The sequence below is a fragment of the Psittacula echo genome (genome assembly GCF_963264785.1).
Source record: "Psittacula echo genome assembly, chromosome: 16".
NCBI lineage: Eukaryota > Metazoa > Chordata > Aves > Psittaciformes > Psittacidae > Psittacula > Psittacula echo.
This window is the reverse complement of record NC_137752.1, coordinates 4,575,502-4,595,488: the sequence shown is the minus strand read 5'-3', so window position 1 is coordinate 4,595,488 and position 19,987 is coordinate 4,575,502. Positions and strand designations below refer to the sequence as shown.

At 54.6% G+C, this 19,987-nt stretch overlaps 2 protein-coding genes across 2 annotated transcripts in view; both read left to right on the top strand.

Moving 5' to 3' along the window:
* CFAP77 (cilia and flagella associated protein 77) overlaps positions 1 to 6,562 on the top strand; it is a gene marked incomplete at its 3' end in the record, with an annotated part of 60,220 nt that extends 53,658 nt beyond the window's left edge. The window contains exon 6 of the mRNA XM_080630712.1: positions 6,494 to 6,562. Coding sequence (XP_080486838.1) covers positions 6,494 to 6,562 — 69 coding nt within the window. The remainder of the gene's footprint in view (positions 1 to 6,493) is intronic.
* A 5,160-nt stretch (positions 6,563 to 11,722) lies between these two features.
* Positions 11,723 to 17,089, top strand: BARHL1 (BarH like homeobox 1; the record flags this gene model as incomplete). Its single annotated transcript, XM_080630478.1, has 3 exons — positions 11,723 to 12,391; positions 15,261 to 15,483; positions 16,795 to 17,089. The coding sequence occupies exons 1-3, from the start codon at positions 11,941 to 11,943 to the stop codon at positions 17,087 to 17,089; spliced, it is 969 nt and encodes a 322-aa protein (XP_080486604.1). The 5' UTR covers positions 11,723 to 11,940.
* Between the last annotated feature and the right edge of the window lie 2,898 nt (positions 17,090 to 19,987).

The window sequence follows — 19,987 nt, the reverse complement described above, 5'->3', positions numbered from 1 at the left end:
GAATAATGACCCACACTGTTAAGCTAACCGGGTGATTTACAGGCTCTCCCATACTGGGTGATCGCTCCTGCTCCACGTCTCGCTCTGGAGGACTGACCTGGCTTGTGGTCTCCTGGGCCCTCCAGCTCGCTGAGACAAACAGGTCACAGGGAGACAGTCTTATCCTGATGGGCAGTTCATTAGGAAAAGTTGCTGAATTGGAGATTTCTTACACAAAACCAAACAGAAGTTAACTCCTTGCTCACCTCAGCAAGATTCTTCGCTGCCCTCCTCTTCCTCAGTCAGCCCTCCCCAAGACAAACAGCCTCTGCCTTGCTCTGCCTGCAGTGACATGATTCCTGAGCTCAGATTTTGCCAACACAGCTGAGACTATGGACCAAGACTTCATTTATTTGTAGATGTGGGACTACGTTCTGTGGGTTCTGTATCTCAGGCACCCAGCATGGACATAAGTATATTCCTGTCCCCAGTGCTCATGGGATGTATCCTATCCATGCATTACTCATCACTACTCATCACGCATCCAGGCAGAATGACATCAATCAAACTCTGGAGATGATGTTGTTGCCTAAAATACAGCACCCCCACAACCTTACTTCTCCCAGTCCACGGTGAGGCTCCAGCTACCTCCATCAGAATATCTGATAGTCACAATCCAAACCAGTGAGTCAGAGCTAGCCATTCTGCAGTAGATTGCCAGCATTCTGTCAAGTCAACCAGAAGGATTCAGGACACACCACCTCACACAGCAGCAGTGTAAGACACAATTCACCCGGGTGTCAAAATAGCTCCATGCTTTGCGTGTCACTGACACACACCAGGGTTTTTCCTTTGCTCATTAGAGAATTCCAACTTGGACAGGGTGGCTTTTTAGGAGAATAGTCTTGTTTACTTGACCAAACAGGGGGAGGAAAGAAAACGCAGCAACTTTGGACAACACTTTTGTCAACACACACTGCCTTCCCCAGCAGATGAAACAGGCTGCACTCAATGCGCAATATGAATAAGCGATAAGCAATTGACGAGCAAGTGTTCGGGTACCTTGGCAAAAGACTTAATTTGCAACCTGGCACTAAATCAAAGGCTCTGTCAACAGCTGAGCGGCTCTCCCGCATATGCCTTGCGTTACCTGGGAAAGCTCTGTCAGGTAAATTTCCACTGAAAGTAATTAGAAGAATCCCCACTGTATAAACTTTGCAGCAAAATTCTGGGCTCCAGGATTTGATTTTCACCAGGGATCCGATATCTGCTCACAGCCTGATCCTTCATCAGAATTAACAGTTGAAGTTTAACACATACACACAAAAATGTTCCACATTTCTTTTTAATGCCTTACCTCTATTTTTGTCTGAAGAGCTGAACTGACAAGCACAGCTCATGTAATCTTGCAACTGTTGTCTTGTCAGAAAAGCCATAGACTCTGTTTAAATAACCTGGGTTTAATACACACAGTGGGTTGACTTCCCAGATATGGTGTTCATATCTCCCCAGGTTTGAGGGCAACAAAATTTCATGGAGTTGAAGTGTTCCAAAACTTGTCTCCAGGGGCTTAAATAGCAGTTAGTAATACAGCAATGAGTTCAAGAGCTTTCTGCCGCCATGGTACCAGATCAAACCTCCCTTCAGATGGATCAGTATCACCTGGTGGCTGTTCAATGGTCCAGCCTTTCCAGTATCCCTTGGCATGTGTCCTGGACACTCAACTTCTTCATCACACCCTAATGCTGCCCTCTGCCATGCTCAGCACTTCCTTGTGTCTCCCTGAAAGACATGGTAACCCATCATTCCTCTGCCATTTTCATTGCTTTCCAACATCTCCCAGTTGACACAGGAACACACCACCCCTGCACCATCTTCATCTACATCCAAGCCTGGGTGCCCAAAGACAGCACAAGCAACTGTTGGTAACCAATGCCCATTGCTGTTACGGAGCATTCACACATAAAGAAACAGATCTAGGGTGCCTGCAGTAGGGTAAAACCACACACACAGTGTTGAGTGAACACCAACCATCGCTTTCAGTGTTACCTACTGTTTCACACACAAATCCACAGAAGTGCTTTTTAGATGGACTTGGGATTTCATTCATGGACCTATTCTGCCTTCTCCTAAGATGCTATTTACCAACAGACAACTTAGTTTGAAGTACAACTTCTGCCTGGCATGAAAAGGCTCAGGATTCAAATCTCAAACACATGAGGTCAGTATGAAAACTGCCACTCTGGTCTGATACCAGGACATCTACCAAGAGGCGTAACATGTTAGGTTGCAGCTCCAGTGAGCTAACTTTCCTTTACTCATCCTATTGTACAGACCAAGTGACCAGGGAACTTCAGCAAACATCTGTGACCCTTATTTTCAGGTAGCAAAAAAACCTTCCAAATCTCTGTGATGCACTAAATACAGCAGCCAAAAGTACTATTTGAAACCTTCCTGCATTTGAAGTAGATAAGGATCATTTAGCCCAGACTCCCTTGTCCTGCCTTTCCCTATGTTCTTAGAATTAGAAAGATGGGGAGAGAAAAAACTAACCCCATTCATTAAATCAGTTAAGAGAAGTAATGCAAGGAAAAGCCACAGTATTTGTAACCTTAATAATCCAACACACACCTCCAAGCACAGCTCATCTTGGACAAAATAACGTCTGTTTTAAAAGTATCTGCCTCTCTCTAACTTGTCATGGCATTTGTTGACAACCCTATTGAAAGCCACTCTCAATGCAGCTGTGAAGGATCTTTCAGCACCTCTTTCTCTTTCCTAGACAGTTTTTGAAAGGAAAGGGAGGAAAAAAAGAAAGCCATCAATACAGGGGGAAAAAGGCATCAGCAGCCAACATCAGCTGATGAAGCGTCTCACCTGGGCCCCCAGCACACCGCCTCCAATTAAATCAAAATGGTTTGTTTTTAATGGTCTTTTACACTGACAAGTGGGCTATCATTCCAGGCCTAGAGAGCTGTCAGGGAGCCGAGGCAAATCCTCCGTTGATAATGCCCAATGCTTCCAATTAGGAGCCGAGGCCGCTCCTGGCGCACTAACGATTCCCCAGCCTCCCCCAAGGCCCCTTCGGCGCTGGCTGTTTCGTCTTCCCTCTTCCTCCACCACAAATTACTGACACAAAACGGAGGCGCCCCGGTGCCTCCTCACCACACCGGGCCCCGGCCCTGTTGGATTTAATGAGGCGATGGAAGTTTTTGCGGCTCTTTCGCTAAATTCTTTTCTTGTTTGACAGCTGCTTGAGTGTTGACCTTATAAAAGATTTAGTGTTTCTCATTATTTTCTGTCAAGCTTTACAAGTGATAGCTTCACGGAAATCATTTGCATCTCGATGTGCACGCACGTGGGGTTTTTGTCTGTATGGGGATGCTCGGCACGGCGTGCATCAGTATGTACACCCTACCTCTCTTCACATTGTCTGTTTTATTCCCTCCCCCTGAAAAAATATCTACAAACATGGAACTGTTGATTTTGGGAAGAAAGAAAAAAAAACACAAACAGGAGAGGATTTAAAAGGCCGAGGATTTGTTAGACTCCTGTAAATGAGGGAGGTTTTGAAAAAGGAGTAGAGATTGGTTTCCCATAAAGAGAGCTCAAGAAAGTGTTTTGTCACCCGCTAAAAGGATTCAGTCGAATGGATGATGGAAAAACTAGGCTGAGGCTAGGTGCTGCTTTGTTGTTAAAGTGAAAAATGGCACAAGGCTGGGAAGCTACTCTGAGGAGCAGGCAGAGCCAGATGGGTGCTGCAGGAGGAATAGGTACAACTACATCTCCCTGAAGCCAAGTATAGGTTCTACAAGGGTAGGAGGAGAGCCTGGTACTGCCTGCTACTTGCTTCAGCCCTTCTTATGGGCTCTTTCTCAACACCTCCCACAAATCATTACAAACCATTTAATCTGGCTACATTAATTAACACTTCCACCCAGTAGCTAAGCTTACTGACCACCCAAGGGTGCTCACAGTGCCCAGCACCTACCTCACCAAGGCCAACATCAATAGCACACACAAAACCCTGGTTGGTCTCTGGAGTATGTGTTCTGCTGCTGTCAGGGGAGCTCTGCCTTCCCTGTACCAGCTTAGCTTTTCTGTCTCTCACATGTTATTTATTAGTCCTCCATTAACATACGTGCTGCTGCTTGCAACACATATGTGGTTGTCCTAATGCTTGATAAGTGATCATTTACAGTCCTCAGATTCAAAACATTATCATAACTGAGAAACCCAAATGAAAAGAACACCCAAATATATACTTAAGTTTTAGGAATGGTAAGGTGTTTTGCTATTGCCCCTCTGACTCTTTGAAGCAAGCACTGACATTACAACACCCCAGCTGCAAGGGTCCTGCAGGTTTCAATCTGTCAATGACAAATACAATGAACAACAGCAGAACTTTGCATCTAATCAGCAGCTGAAAACCATTGCATTTCCATCATCCTGCAAGGAAAACCAACAAGCTTCTGCCTACAAACTATGTTCCTGTCCTGCTACAGCCAGTGCTCTAAATCCATGATTCAGACAAAATCCTGGCATAACAGCCCATGTCCTCACCAGAGCAATGGTGAAGATCATCAGCTGTGTCTAGAAGTGCCTTTGGGTTCATCATTTAGAATATGAAGTATCAGAGATGAAGATTCATCACTGGCATTGACTTCTCAACACCAGTCTCTGTCATAGTAAGACCTTTGACCCAAGAACATCCTTATCTTGACTCTAATTTCTAGCCCTTGTTAGGAGAGGGTTTCTCATTTTTTAAGCTAGCACTTTCTCCCTGTCCTACACCTGGTGCTTCCCACTTACTCATGCCGAGGGCAGAAGCTGGCATCCCTCACAACTTTGTCAAGGCTCTGCTAATTGTAATTGCTGCCAGTTGTGGCTCAGTGTGACATTGCTCACCTGGGAGCTCTCTACCAAGACTGGAGTGAACGAACTGCTGTCTCCTCCCTGCAGCTTCAACCCAGTCCCAGGCAGAAGTCCCCCTCTGCCCAGCTCCCAGCACAGGTAGGCAGAGGCACATTCCAGAGGAGCAGCTCAGCTGTCCTCACCTGCAGACACTGGAGTTTAATAACAATTCCAGCTCTGAGGGTATAACTCCTGCATCTTTAATAGGAGGCTGGAGCTGGCCCAGCTGGGAATTGTCCCAGATCCCAGGTACTACACACCTATGTCAGCAGCCCTGGGTTCTGCCTCTCCCACCTTTCCTTCCTGGGGAGCGGTTATGTCACTGCTGCTACTTGTGAGAAAGCAAAAACATCCAGAAACAACTGTCTGAAGTTAGGCACTGAAATGCATATTTAAGTACCTGAGCGCCTTCCTCCAGAGAGGGGGAATAGCTAACTATGCTTTGTTTGTCTTGATTAATGAGATCACTAGCAAGCTTTCCAGGGCAAAGACGGCTGTGTATTTTTACATATGCAAAACCTGACATCCAGCCAGCCTGAGCAGGGTGGAGGAGGCAGGAGGCAGCTCCACACATCCACACAAGGCAAATGTACGGCACAAGAATTGTGTTGGGGCAGATAAACCCATTCCACCCCGTAGTAAAACCACTCCATACACATCTCAGAAACTTGAATTTACTGTGTAAATCTGCTGCATGCAGTTGTGTGCAAGCAGCACTCCAAAGGGCATTCACCCCAAACGGCCCAGGGGCCTTTCTCCTCTGGATGACTTCCCCTTTCTTTGTCTTGGAATTTGCTCACCCATCACCACCACACCAAAGGTGATTCTTGGAGAAAGGCTGCTTCTGTGCAGTTCTGGTGTGCTCAACATAAAAAGGACATGGAACTGTTGGAACAAGTCCAGAGGAGGGTCACGAGGATGATCAGGGGACTGGAGCACCTCCCGTATGAAGACAGGCTGAGAAAGTTGGGGCTGTTCAGCCTGGAGAAGAGAAGGCTGCGTGGAGACCTCAGAGCAGCCTTCCAGTATCTGAAGGGGGCCTACAAGGATGCTGGGGATGGACTCTTCATCAGGGACTGTAGTGACAGGACAAGGGGTGATGGGTTCAAACTTAAACAGGGGAAGCTTAGATTGTGAGGGTGGTGAGGCACTGGAATGGGTTGCCCAGGTAGGCTGTGAATGCTCCATCCTTGGCTGTGTTCAAGGCCAGGTTGGATGAGGCCTTGAGTGGCATGGTTTAGTGTAAGGTGTCCCTGCCCATGGCAGGGGGGTTGGAATTACGTGATCTTAAGATCCTTTCCAACCCTAACTATTCTATGATTCTGTGATTCTATGACAGCATTTGGAAACATCACACAACCAACACAGCACAGTGAGATTGCAGGATCTTGTTACTAGGGCAGAATAAGCATCTCCCGAAGTCAATCAGAAAGCTAGCCCTCTTCAAACAGGTTGCATTTAAAACTTCATTTGGAGCAGCACCTTCCACACAGGCAAAACTTTTGTGCTAATCCAGTCTTCTTCCTGCTTGTGCCACAACCTGTTTTCTCCGGCTGCCTGCTCACTGTAACCAATTGTGTATCTGCTCCTTCTCTTACAGGTCAAGCCTCACCTCAGTACTTTTCCAGATCGTGAGGCTCGTCAAAAGGCATTCAGTGCCACCCATTGAGGTGTGTCTGTGGGACACGGGTCCCCAGAGAGCCACACAGCACTGTGCTGCGCGTCACAGCCCTTGGACCCTATGACAGCCATAGGCAATAGGCTTTCTCTCTTTGAACGTATGCTAATGTAGATATAGCCAAATAAATCATATATTTGAAAAGAAATGATTCTGTCTCAGCCTGTTCATTGCTTTGTATCAGTTGCACAACACCTTTACACAGTCTGATCAGCACAATTCCCATCATGCTCAAAGTCACAGCACTCACACCAGCACAGCCTCAGAGGGAAAGCTGTTCATTCTGCACAATTATATTAAATGCAACCATATCCCAGTTGATATCAAGTCCATAATATCTCATAATCCATCAGTTCTTCTCATTTCAATGCCAAATAAGCTTCCCACCACTGCCTAATTCAGCAAAGCCTGTGTGAAGGCATCTAAACATCTGCTTTAAGCACTCTGCCAAGCTGAGGCCTCACCACAGAGCCATGCCTCCTCTTGAAGATGGCTCCAGCCTGTTTCCACACCCTCAAATAGCTGCTGGTATCCCTCAGGGCTGAGCCACTTCAAGCATTTGCTGCACAAACACAAACTCCACCTACACCAAACTCACCAGCACTGCACCCAAACCCCAGCTCCGTACCAACACATGTAACACCCATCTCCTACCAACAGGGCATTTCACTCTAAGAAAAGATCACTTCGTAACAACTGTGATTAACTGTGCATCTCCAAGATTGCTCAAGGAATAATTAGTTACTCCTATGTAATCTGCTGCTCGCATCTATTGCTATAGCTCAGATTGTACCAGATAATATTTAAGTCAAATGGTAGCTTTCAGGTTTCATATTCAACAGCCTGTTAGCACTTGGAGCTGAACTTTTAAACCCAGACCTCAAAAAGCAGAGTCCTTAATAACATTGAACTTCATTGTTCAAGACACAATAAGAAATTGAGCTGCAGGGGCAGCTTTCCTTACCTCTTTCAGGACAAGGTAGGCTCCACAGCTGCTGCTCTGGCATTTCCCATGTCCCCTTAAGGGCAGCTCGTGCCTCTATCTGCTTTTTATACAAGGAACCAGCTGCAGCAAACTCTACCCTGCCCACACCTGAGCTGAGGGAGGAAGGAATCACCTGCTCCACACAGGGGAAACCCTGGTGCATGGCTCCTTCTATATAGTACAGGCCTCTAAATAGAACCCATCTAACATAACCAGGAGGATGACAGTACGGTTTGCTGGGCTGGCACGGTTGGATTATAACTGGACACCTTTCCCACTCCCCAGGGAAGGGGAGCTGGGCCGTGAATGACTTGTCCTGCCAAAAATGACACTGTTAATGCGTGTGTGAGAAACCCAGCCTGAGCCTTGCCCCACTGCCCACCAGGAGCCACCTCCAGCCCTTCCTCCAGCCACAGCATCTGTGCCCACATGTACAAACTGCTCAGGTCCCTGGGGTTCACAGAGGGATGCAAGCACCCTCGGGGAGTCCTGCATCCCTGGAAAAGGGCTGCCCAAGGAACCTGGTGTGAACTAGGCCCATGAAGACCTCCTGGCTTGGGACAGCTCCAAGCCAGCAAAGACACCAGAACCCGAAAAGCAACGGCCGAGCCAAACAAAGCGCATTCAGGAGGAGACGCGGCTCGGTGGGGCTTGGAGCTCACAGAGCCGCCCCAAACTGGCCCCCCCTCACCCTGCCCCAGCCATGCCCGGTCCCGAACCCCGGCCGACACCGGCCGCTCCTTGTCCTGCAGTGACACCCACCGGCAAAGGGGGGTTTCAGCGCTGCTGCAGGTTCCCCACCGCCGGGCCCTGCTCCTCCCCGGCACTGAGACCCCCGCTGGCTGTTCCCCCCCCCCCCCCATTTCTATCTTTCCCTCACGCCCCGAGCCGCTCTGCCCTCCGCTGTCTCACGAAGGCACCTTCACTTCCTCACCGGAGCATCCCAGCGAAGCCCGTCCGCGCTGAGCATCCCTCCCTGTGCCCGCCTGGGCACGGCCTCTGCGATCACCCAGCTTGGCTCCCGATTGAGATGCAGTAAAGCAGAGCCCCCGGGGATTTTCCTCCCTAAGCCAGACCCTTTCGGATACCGCTCTGGCACCACCAGCAGATGCTTCTGAACCAACTCTTGCTGCGGTCATGGCCACAGCTCAGCAGCCCATTGCCCTCCAGACCACAGTCCAGCTCTGGGGGTGTCCCCCAGCCCCATCAGGGCTCCACCCGCACCCCAAACCTCCAGGAACACTCGGGGTCAGCCCTGTTATGTAGCCCCACGACCAAACCTGCACGGGCAACTGGTGCCAGGAGAGCCTGACCGTGTCCATCCGCAGCACCCAGTGGGATGCACCAAAGCTGCCAGAGTCCTAAAGCCAACCTGGGGTGCAACTGGGGCTTGTGAGGAACTGGAAACCCAACTGACACCAGGGATCCCCTCTTGTCTGTTCCATGCCTGTGTATTTGCGAACTGGAACAGTGTAGAAAATGGGGTTTGAAGGCAGACACACACAGGGAAGGCAGGGGAAGCAGTGTACACTGTTCGGTGGTTTGTACACGGGATTTCCTACCTGTGTTGGTAGTCACAGACAAATCATTTGAAGCCCATTTATCCACTGATGCAAGGGGACACACCACATATGGGCAGGATGAGGCATGTCTCTGCCTTGGGGAATCTAGTTCTGAAAGGAAAAAACAAAAACAAAACCAAAAGCCACCTTAATAATGATAACAATAATAATTCGTATTAATTCACGTCAGTCCCGCTGACATTAGAACATGAGAAAAAAGTGCATCTGTAGCTCCAAGTATGGCCTAGGAGTGACAGTCTCTGTCCCCAGGGCCGTGGCCAAGGGTGGCACAATATAGTGTCCATTCAGGGATGAGGACTGGATCCCACACCCGCACCAAAACCTTGCCCAGCATCAGAGAGTAGGCCTGATCTGGAAACTTTCTTGTGGTTGTTTGAAGGCAGGTGCTTTATTCAAGGGAAGGAAATACAGCAGCAGACCCACCAGCCCAACCCTATCTCTGCATGGCAGATCCAAATCCTGATTCCAAACCCATTCCCAGCCCTGCTGCTACCTCTGGTCCCATCCCTAACACAGACTCAGTGCTGGTCCTGATCTCGGTGCCAACCTCCATCCCAAAAAGGTCTACTGGTTGCGTAGGGAGGCAGCCAGTGCCAACACAGTCGCACTGCAAAGAGGTAGGAAACCCCTTTGGGGTCTCTGCCCCTTCTCACTGGGAGCAGTTCCTGCACATCTATTGCTTTGGTCCTGCCCAGTGGATGCTGCAAAACCGCTCCTCGGCAGCTCAGAACCCTTCAGCCCGGTCCCTGGCAGTGCCGTGCCAGGGGGAGAAAGACGGGGCCGAGCAGCAGCGGGATCCCGGGCAGGGGGAGTAGGCTGGCACCGGGCGGTGCCGATTTTGTCCCTGGGCTTATCCTCCTGCAAGGCTCTTTTGTTCCGCTGTCCCGATCCCAGCCGGCCCCGAGCCTGCAGGGCCGAGGGCAAGGAGGTGCTGGGGCCCTGCCTGCGCCGCTGCCCGACAGCTGGCAGCCGGGCTTCCCGGGGGGGGCTCTCCCCTCCTTGATCGCCTCCAAGCTGCCGGCCAAGGGCGGCTTTGGAAGAGGGACAAGATGCATCTGCCTGGCCGGGAAGGTGGGGAACAGAGGAAATCGAGTCTTTGAGAAATAACCGGCGACACCGCTTTCAAGGGGCGCAGCTTCACACACCCGAGCGTGGACATTTTCCTCATCTCCAAGAGAAGGGTCTACCCGCAGGAAAAGCCCCTAAATGGACCCGCGAGGAAACAGGAGCCGCTGTGACCGGAGAAGGTGGGAGTCCAGATCCAGACGGGGAAACCAACAGCAGCAAAACCCCGCGACGTGGCGGGAGGGAGGAAACTTGGTGTCTCCGGGAGAAGCGGGCAGTGAGCGGGCAGGGAACAGGCAGGGCGGGCTGAGGCCGTAGGGGGTTATTTAAAACGGGGTGGACGTCAGGAAAAATTCTCCTTGAGAGCGGTCCCTTCCCAGTAGCTCCGGTAGGCACCGCCGCTGGGCGCTGAGAGGGCGGGAGGAGCGGCCCCGACTCCGGGAGGCGACGCCGGGTCCCCGGCTGCCCGCACTCGAGGAGCATCCTGCTTCCTCGCAACGGGTTTTGAGGGGATTCAACGAAATTCGCAGCTCCGAGGCTCACCGCGGGCCGGGGGCAGCCGTCTCTGCGCTGGGGCTTTGGGGAGGGCTTCGGGGAGGGCTTCAGTGCTTTCCCTTCTCTTTATTCCTTTTATTTTTCTCTTATTTAATTTTTAAATTTTATTTTAAAGCCCAGAAAAACTTTCCCTGATCGGAAGGGACCCTCAGACCGCTTAATTACAGGGGGCGGCGAGCAGAACGCAGCAACCCTTTGACAACCTCCCCTCTCTACCCCACATCTCCCCCCCTGGAATCCCCCCGCAGCTAATCATCCCATTACAAGCCCCATCAGCGGAATAATGACAGCAAAAGAGGGCGGAAACCGCCCGGAAAGCGCGGGGACCAGGGCAGCAATTAATTCCCGTTAATGAACCTGCAAGGTGTCGCCGCCGGGGAGTGACACCCCCAAACACCCGGCGACCAATGGGCGCGCTCTCCCGGGGGGCGCCAGGGTCCCCCCGCTAACGGGGCAAAGCGCTTGGGGGTTCCTCCCCCTGCGCCCCCCCCAAGGCGCGGCTCCCGCCGCTGTCCGAGGTGCTGATGGCGCCGCTGGCCCCGCGGTGACTCCGGTTCCCCCCCCTCGGGTGCTGTCCGAGGTGCTGGCGGGAAGGGGGGTGCCGCGGCTGCCCGACGGCTGGCCACCCCCTCCGCCCTCCCCTCGCCCTTCCCCATCGATTTCTGGATCATTAAGCGGTTAAGGCGCTGCGAAGCATCACTATCGATCGCTGCCTCCCCACCTCCGGCTGGGAGCGCCCAGGCTGCCCCCCAGCCCCGCGCCGCAGCGGCCCCGGGCGAGGGTGGGGTGGCCGGGTAAGGGGCCGGGACCCCGGGTGAGGTTGGGGTCCGTCCGCTCTCACCCCACCCCCTTCGCGGCCAAAGTTTGACTCTGCCTTCCTCTCCCCCCTTCTTCTGTCTGTCTGTCTGTGAGTGCAGCTGGGCGCGATGCTGAAGACGGAGCAGCCCTGGATCTAACGCGCGGCGCCTCGGAGAGCCTTGCAGCAATTGTGGCCCGGATCCTAGGCTGAACTTTGCGCTTTTATTTTCTTTTAACCCTTTTTTAAATTTTTTTCTTTTTTTTTTTTTAATTTTTTCAATTTTTCGTTTTCCCTCCTGTTATTGTTAACTATCGTTATCAAACCGCTTCCGCCGCACCCTCCCTGCCAATGCCCGTGTGAGCGCCGGCACCTCGCGGGGGCCATGGAGGGCTCCACCGGGTTTGGGATCGATTCCATCCTCTCCCACCGAGCCAGCAGCCCGGCCGTGCCTAAGGGGGACCCGCTGGTGGGCGACGGCCGGTCCCCGCTAGAGCTGAGCCCCCGCTCGGAGGGCAGCAGCGGGTGCCCTTCGCCCCGCTCACCGGGCCGCGAGTGCCTGGAGGCGGCGGTGCCGCGGCAGGGCCTGGATGCGCTCCTCCAGCCAGGGCAGGTCTCGGCCCCCTCCCAGTCCCGGACCGTCACCTCCTCCTTCCTCATCCGAGACATCCTGGCCGACTGCAAGCCCCTGGCCGCCTGCGCGCCTTACTCCAGCACCAATGGACCTCACGGCGGGCAGGAGCCGGCGGCCAGGATCCCCACCAAGCCCGGCGAGGACTTTCGGGAGAAAATGGAGAAAAACACCAGCAGCTCCTCCTCGGACTCAGAGTACAAAGGTAAGAGCCGCGCAGTCCGCCGGGCTTTGCACTGCGGCCTCTACCCGAAGCCTTCGGCAGCATCAGAGCTTCCCGGTGCGCCGGGAGCTCACTGCGGAGCCGGCCCGGCGAGCCCCGGTGACGGGGAATGGCCGCACCGGTCGTTCCCGAAACGACCGCGGTGTCGGCAGCAACTTAGGAAAACCTGGGGGCTCGGCGGGGCTTGAGCCGGTGGAAGGGGCTGGGGCGTTCGGCACTTGGGTAAACGATCCCGGAGGATGCGCCGGGGGGCTTTCCGCCGGGAAAATCCGGCTGTTCCCTTCCTTCTCGCGGGGAAAGAGGAGAAGCGGGGAAGGAATTCTGATGGGAAAGAAAAAAAAATAGAAAAAGAAAACAATAATAAAATAATCGCGGGTTTTCCGGGTATTTCCCCCCTCGAGGAAAAACGAAGAAGAAAATCGGAGGGGTTTGATTCGATTTGTGTTATTTACATTATTATTCTGAGTTGGTTTAAAACCGAGCACGACAGACAGGGAGCCCCGGGCCGCATCCGCCGCGGCTGCCCGCCCCGGACCGGGGACTCGGGCTTCCCGGGCCCTTGCGGCCCCTTCCCGGACACGGGAATAGCACGGGGTGGGTTGGGGCCGGTCCTCGCCCCCCGGCGCTGTTCATCGCGCCCCCAGCACCCCTGCAGAAACTTTCACCCAGGAAAAGAGTTTTCTGAGTGCTTGGGAGGGGAAGGAGTGGGTCCCCATCGGGGGCAGACAGAGGAGGTGATGGCACCTTGCGGGACCGCTGGATTTGCGGGATGCTGATAGGAAATTGGCAGGATAGGCCGAGCCCCGTCCCGGCTGCAAACGCACCCGGGAGAAGGCTGGGATCGGCCCCGCCGCTTTGCAGGGCCAGGGTTGAGAACAGCCGCGATTCCCACCTTGGCCGTTGTTTTCGCCTCCTACATCCCTCCCCCCCCCCCCCCCGAATTCCTTCAGCTTTTCTCTCCTTCCCCCAAATCGCCGAGAGGAGAAGGAAGAGAGGGAGGAGAAGAACCGCGGGGTCCCCGCGTCCCCCTGAGCCGGCAAAGCCCGGGCTTTGGGGTCCAGTTTGAGATGGGGACCGTTACCTCTCGACTCTTCTCCTGCTCCTGTGACGGGGCCCCGGTGAAAAGACCGCTTAAATGGGGAAAAAACATCCCTTAAATAGAGGGGGAAAACTACCCCTTAAATGGGGGGAAAACACAGTTAAAATGGGGGAGAAAATTCCCCTTAAATGGAGAGAAACACCGCTTAAAACAAGGGAAAAACATCCCTTATACGGTGGGAAAAAACCACACCTTTAAATGGAGGGGGAACGACACACTTTAAAGGGGGCAAAACAACATCTTAACTGTGGAGGAAACCAGTTTAAATGAGGGTAAAACCACCTCGTAGACGAGGGTAAAAGCACCCTTTAGTGGGGCAGCAGGTGAAGGTCCCCACTCCCGCACGATCCTTTTTTTGCTGCTTTGGAAATCGCTGTTTCTGGGGCAAATCGCCCCCGATTTACTCTGCAAAGGGGCTGTGAGGCTGGGCCTAACCCGCGGCGGCAGCGGCAGGATTTGACCCGTGCCAAAACGCAAAATCATAAAGTAATATATACGTAATTATATATATAATCATTATTTTAGCCAGGACCAGGGGAGGAAGATGCGGGGCTGCCACAGAGCTCAGCCCTTCGGCAAGCAGGAAGTTTTTCGGAGCCGAGGGGTAGCCGGGGGGGCCGGGGCCGGGCCTCGCTTTCCTCCACGGCAAACTCCGCACAAACTTTGGGGTCTTTCCCGAGGGGAGCGGGACCGGGACCGGGACCCCCCGCCCGGCCCGGTCCGGATGCAGTTTTCCCCGGGAACTGGAGCCGATCTCCGCGCTCATCCTGAGCTGCGCCCGCTCGGCAGTTCTAGTTGAAGGGTTTCGCTCCCCAGTGGCTCAGTTAACCGGATTATTGTCTTCCTACGGAGAGAAATCAGCCCGGCCCCGCCACCAGCGAATTTAACATAAACCCCGTAAAAACCCCAATCGCTGACGATTTGTATAACCCGAGCCCGTTCGCTCCATCATCTCCTCCAGGAGCGTGGGCAAGGCGAGCACAAACGGGGCTTTATTTCTGCCCCTTCTTTTTGTTTCTGCTCGGGAATTTCCCCTTCCCCTACTAATGTTTCGCGGCGTGAATTCCCGCGCCGCTCCGCCGGTGCCTGTGCACCGACCGCGGTAACGAACCGCAGCCAGCCCGCCTCAATCCGCGTTTTCAAAGGTAAATAACAGCCCGGGCACAGGCTTGCGGAGCCTCTTCCCCTGTATTTCGTTGTGCGCTAGGTAGAAGGGAGGTTCGCTGCGGGCCCTGGCAGCATCCCCCGGGGTTCCTCAGCAGAGGGGAAGGAGCAGCACCACCAGGCAGCTTCCCCTCCAAAAATGGGGGCTCCTAATTTTCGTTTTGGGTTGGTTTGGGTTTGGGTTTGAAAATATAACAAAAGGAAAAAAATGGAGAAAAAAAAAAGAAGAAGAAACAAAAAAGAGAGAAAAGGGAAAGGACACCAAAATATAACAGTAACGTCCAAGCATAGAGAAAGCTGTTGGGTTTGGGGATACACCCCGAGGGTGCTGCCCCGTGGGAAACGCGGGGTTCAGGGCCCCAGGTAGGAGGGCGGCCGGGTCGGGGCTCCCCCAATCACCAGGGACCTTGGGACGGGGAAAGGCCGGGCCCGGCTCGGGAGCACCGTGAGCAGCCGGGATTAACATTCACAAACGTGCCCTGAGCCCGGCTCCTCCGCCTCAAGGCTGCAGTGGGGACCCCCTCTTGTGAGGGTATTTCTCTTCCCTTCCTGCCCTGACCCGGCCTCTCTTCCTCCCCGTCGGCTCAGTGAAAGAAGAAGGGGACCGAGAGATCTCCAGCTCCCGGGACAGCCCCCCGGTGCGGCTGAAAAAGCCGCGCAAAGCCCGCACCGCCTTCACCGACCATCAGCTGGCCCAGCTGGAGCGCAGCTTCGAGCGGCAGAAGTACCTGAGCGTGCAGGACAGGATGGAGCTGGCCGCCTCCCTCAACCTCACCGACACGCAGGTGAAAACCTGGTACCAGAACAGAAGGTAATAAAGCACCGTTCCCTCCCGCTCACAGCGATGGGGTCACATCCTGCTCCCCTTTCCCAGCCCCGCACCCCCAAACCAGGCAGGGCAACCTGCAACCACCCCGCGGGACGTCCCTCCTGGCACCAGCAGAGCAGCGGTGTGTCGTCCTCCCCACGGGGCCTTTTATCCCAAAACAAGGAGGAAGCCGATGCCGCGGAGGGGCAGGTTTAGGGCTACAATCCGTGCCCTCAGCCCCGACAAGGAGGAGAGGCAGAACCGGGCTTCCCAGCTAAACACAACAGCATAACACATCGGCCCATTAATTATAGATACCAATTACTGCTTTGAGCATCAATAATTAACACCCTTTACAGTAATTACACAATTATTATTATGATGAACAATTTACTGGTGGAAATAGGTTTAGCGCTTCAGCGCCAAATCTGTGGAAGGGCTGGAGTGACGGATGGCTTTGGTGGACTTATCCGGACATCCCCACCCACATCACTGCCACCTCCGCGAAACGAGGGACCCTCAGCTGCACCACCACCCCCCCTCCCGGACTCTCCCTCACCCCGGGTTTTAGCACACCCGAAACCTCTTCCCCCCCTTTCCAGCCCCGCTTCGCCAGCGGCAAAGATCCGCGATTATCAACACGTTGGGGGCTCGTGTATAAGTACATACAGACACATATACATATATATGGCACAAATGAAAACCCCGCGACATTGTCCGAAGCGTGTCCCCTGCGGGGCTTCCAGCAGCCGCTAGGCCCGGCTCCGGTAGCCCCGGCCCGGGTCGGAGGTTCCGAAGCCCCGGGCGGAGGAGCGGAGCCGCGGGGGCCTCGGGCAGGAACATCGCGGCGGCAGCAGCAGCACCACCCGTGCCCGGCGGCGGGGATACCGCTGGGGGATCCCCCGGGCCACACGCGGTCCGTAATTTGTAATCTGGAATTCATAGCCCCGGAAGGGACTCAAATGCTGCTCGCGATTTGTATCGCAGGGGGTTACACCCCCACATCGGATCCCCAGCGGGCTGTGGCTCCGGTGCCTCCGGAGGCTCCTTGGGCGCTCACGCCAGGCTGGCGCTGCGGGGACAGCAGAGAGAGGAGCCCCTCGCTCCATTAATGGGGGCTACGTCCCCCCACAGTGAACTGATCCCACCCATCGCATCCAATTGCATCCCATCTCTGCCGCCCAGGAGGGACTGGCCCTGGGAACCAGCGGCGGGGAGAGGGATGCACAAGGAAAGGGGGTCTGTAAAGGGTATCTTTTGAGCAGCTTTTGGAGCATCCTTCTTGACCCCTTCTCTCGGCTTGTTCCCCCCCAGGACCAAGTGGAAAAGACAAACGGCGGTGGGCCTGGAGCTGCTGGCCGAGGCTGGCAACTACTCTGCTCTCCAGAGGATGTTCCCCTCGCCCTACTTCTACCCGCAAAGTCTGGTCTCCAACCTGGACCCCGGCGCCGCTCTCTACTTGTACCGCGGACCCAGCGCGCCGCCCCCCGCCCTACAGAGACCCTTGGTGCCCCGCATCCTCATCCACGGACTGCAGGGCGGCAGCGAGCCCCCGCCGCCCCTGCCCCCGCTGCCCGGCGTCCTGCCCCGGGCCGCGCAGCCCCGGTGAGCCCCGGCCGCCCGGGCAGCCCCATCGGCACCCAACCGGGCCGGGGGGCTGGAGGGGGCCACCCCGCCTCTGGGGCCGCGGGCAAGCGACAGACTCCCGCTCATCCCCCAATATACATATTTATATATATATATATATAAATGAGACCTCTTCCCCCTCCTTTTTTTTTAAGTATATATATAAAGAACGCAAGAAGCAAGGACAGGTCTGGCAGGACGGAGAGTCGGAGACCTGCCCCCATCCCCGTGTGCCCGCCGCCCGGAGCTCGGGCAGGGACCGGCTGCCCCGGGGAGGCTTTGCCTCTCTGCCTCTCCCCAAGGACCGCGGGGGGGACCGAGCTACCCCGTCACGGACGGCTCCGCCTCCCGCGGCTCCCCGATACCGAGGCACCGGTCCCGCCGCCGGGAAAGGCCGAGGAAGGGAGAGGGGAACCGGTGGCCGGACAGAGAGAGACTTCGGGACGTCCATAACTAAAAATAAAGACAAAAAGAAAAAGCGGGAGGGGGGGGGAAGCGGCAAAATGTAAATAAATTGCGCAAAATGTATATGAATTATTTATTTGTGAACCCTGAGGGCGTATTTGTGTAAGTGATTCTTGTCAGTCTGTATCCCGGGGCCGGCCCGGCCGGGGGGGTCCCGGGGCGCCGCTCCCGCTCCCCCCTTTTTTAAATGTGGAAATAAAACTTCTTTACAAACAAACGGGTTTCGGCTCCGCGGCCCTTTCTTCCCCTCCCGCTTGTTTGCTCTGGCGGAGCAGCGGCCGCCGAGGGAAAGGGAAAAGCAAAGAGGAGTTTTCCCACCTTCCGTCATGGGGAGCATCCCCTCCGCGGCTTGTGTCCCCCCCTCCCACTCCCCGGGGCCAGGCCCCAGTGCCGGCATGCGGAGCTGGGGGGCAGCGGAGAGAAGGAGAAGGACGGGGTTGATGCTGCCTGGCGCGGTGGTAGCCGCTGCGCTGGTGCATTAATAACGCTAATCTTCAGTGTATAATTGCCTAAGTGCTTTAAATGATCGCTTTGGAAAATGGATTGTTTCCACCCTTTAAAAGTGTCGCTCATCCGGCCGCGGCCAGCGGGCCCGGCAGCTGGTCCCCGGGACAGCCGGGCAGCGGCTCGCGTCCCGGGGCGCCAGCAGATGGGCGGCGGGGTCCCCCCGGCCCTCTGCAGCCGGCGGCCCGGCTGTCTGCAGGCCCCCCCCCCCGGGCCCCAACGATCCCCCTCCCCGGGGCCGGGTGCCAGCCCGACGGCCCCGTCCCGGGAGCTCTGCCCCGGTTCCCCCGGTCCCGCCGGGAGGGTCATTGTCGGCTCGGCCAAATGCACAGCCACGCCTGGACGGGAGAGCCCCCGGCCTTTGTGGACCGCGCTGATCCTTTGCATGTGAATGGGGGAGTTTGGTAAATCCCCGGGCCTCGGCTGGGGCGAGGAGGAGGAGGAGGAAGGGGGGGGGTCGCTCCCAGCTCGGGGTTAATGAAGTGGGAAACGAGTCTCTCAGAGAGGCCTGCAAACAACCCCCCTCCCCGGGCAACAAACCCCGTCCCAAATCCTACATGGATTGACTTAAACCCAGGGGATAAGTGCTTTAAATTAATCTCATTGAATAAGAATGAGGCCAAACAAAACTCTTTAAAATCATATTAAAAATCTATCAAAGGACAACTTGCAGTGGGTGTGCTTTTCATTTTGTGAGCGTAAAGGCAAGGAGCATACAGCAACCTTCCTCCCATTTACACAGCAGGAATGTGAATCAAAGACATTCTCTAATATTTAATTGTCCTTGTAGCCGTAGCAGATTCCTCCTCTGACATTAATGAAGTACAAGGCTTCGTTACACGTTTGTAATTGCAATATTTAAATTTGCCATTTCACGTCTGGAAGAAGCTGGAAACTCCCCTGGAACAGTGGGGCTGGGCCTGTGCTGTAGCACACTGACAGGGTCCAGTCTGTGCCATGAGGATGGTGGGAGAGAGTGGGGCAGAGCCAGAAGAGAGGAGCTTCCCAAACCTCCTTTCCAGTAAGGGGGAACAGCCATGCCGAGTCCGGCTGAGAAGGAAGGATTGCAGAGGGGAAGCAAGGGCTGGAGCCTTCTCTTTTAGGTAGATCTCGAAGCAGAGTCAAGCAAGGCAAGCTTCAATATGAATCAGTTTAGGGAAGACACCACAGGCTGTAGGCTCTCATGAGAGAGCACCGCACTTGCTGCACGAACAGCATCTTCTGAAGGAGGATCTCAGCAGCCTCAAGAGCTGCTGAAGGACCAGCCTCACCTCCAGCTTGTGTGCAGGGACCAAGATGGGACCCCACTGTCCAACATCAGAACCCACCTGCACCTATAGCAGTCCCTGACCAGGCTGGAAACCCTACTCTGGATTTCTAGAGGTTGGTGCCAAGCAGGCGGTATCTTGGCAAGTCCTCGGGCTGGGAGAGGCTGTGCTGAAATCAGGTGAAGCAGCGTAAATGGCAGAGCTGAGAAGAAGCACAGATCCCATTAAGGAAACCTTTGGAGTATTGCACCAGCTCTGCTCCACCAGTTTCTCTTGGGGCTCAGAGACTCCAACAGACAGGCTACTGGTGGCTGATTTCAGCCCAAGGCTCTGGATCCAAGACACAAACAGGTCAGAGCAGTGGGTTTGCCAGGACCAAGCACAGTCCTGGCTCTCAAGCCCCTTCTGGGCTTTTACCCAGCTTGAGGGCCATCTTCCTCTCCTCCTGACACAGCTTTAATAGGGACCACCACCCTCAGACCAGAGAGGGAACAAAAGCTGCTCCACTGAACCACACACATAAATTCAGTGACATCAGCATGACTCTATCTAGCAGAGCTGTTTCATGGTTTCGTCAGACCACCAAGCAAAATTAACCCAGGCTGGAAAGACCTGAAGAGTCGGTGCTTTCCCTGCCCTCTCCC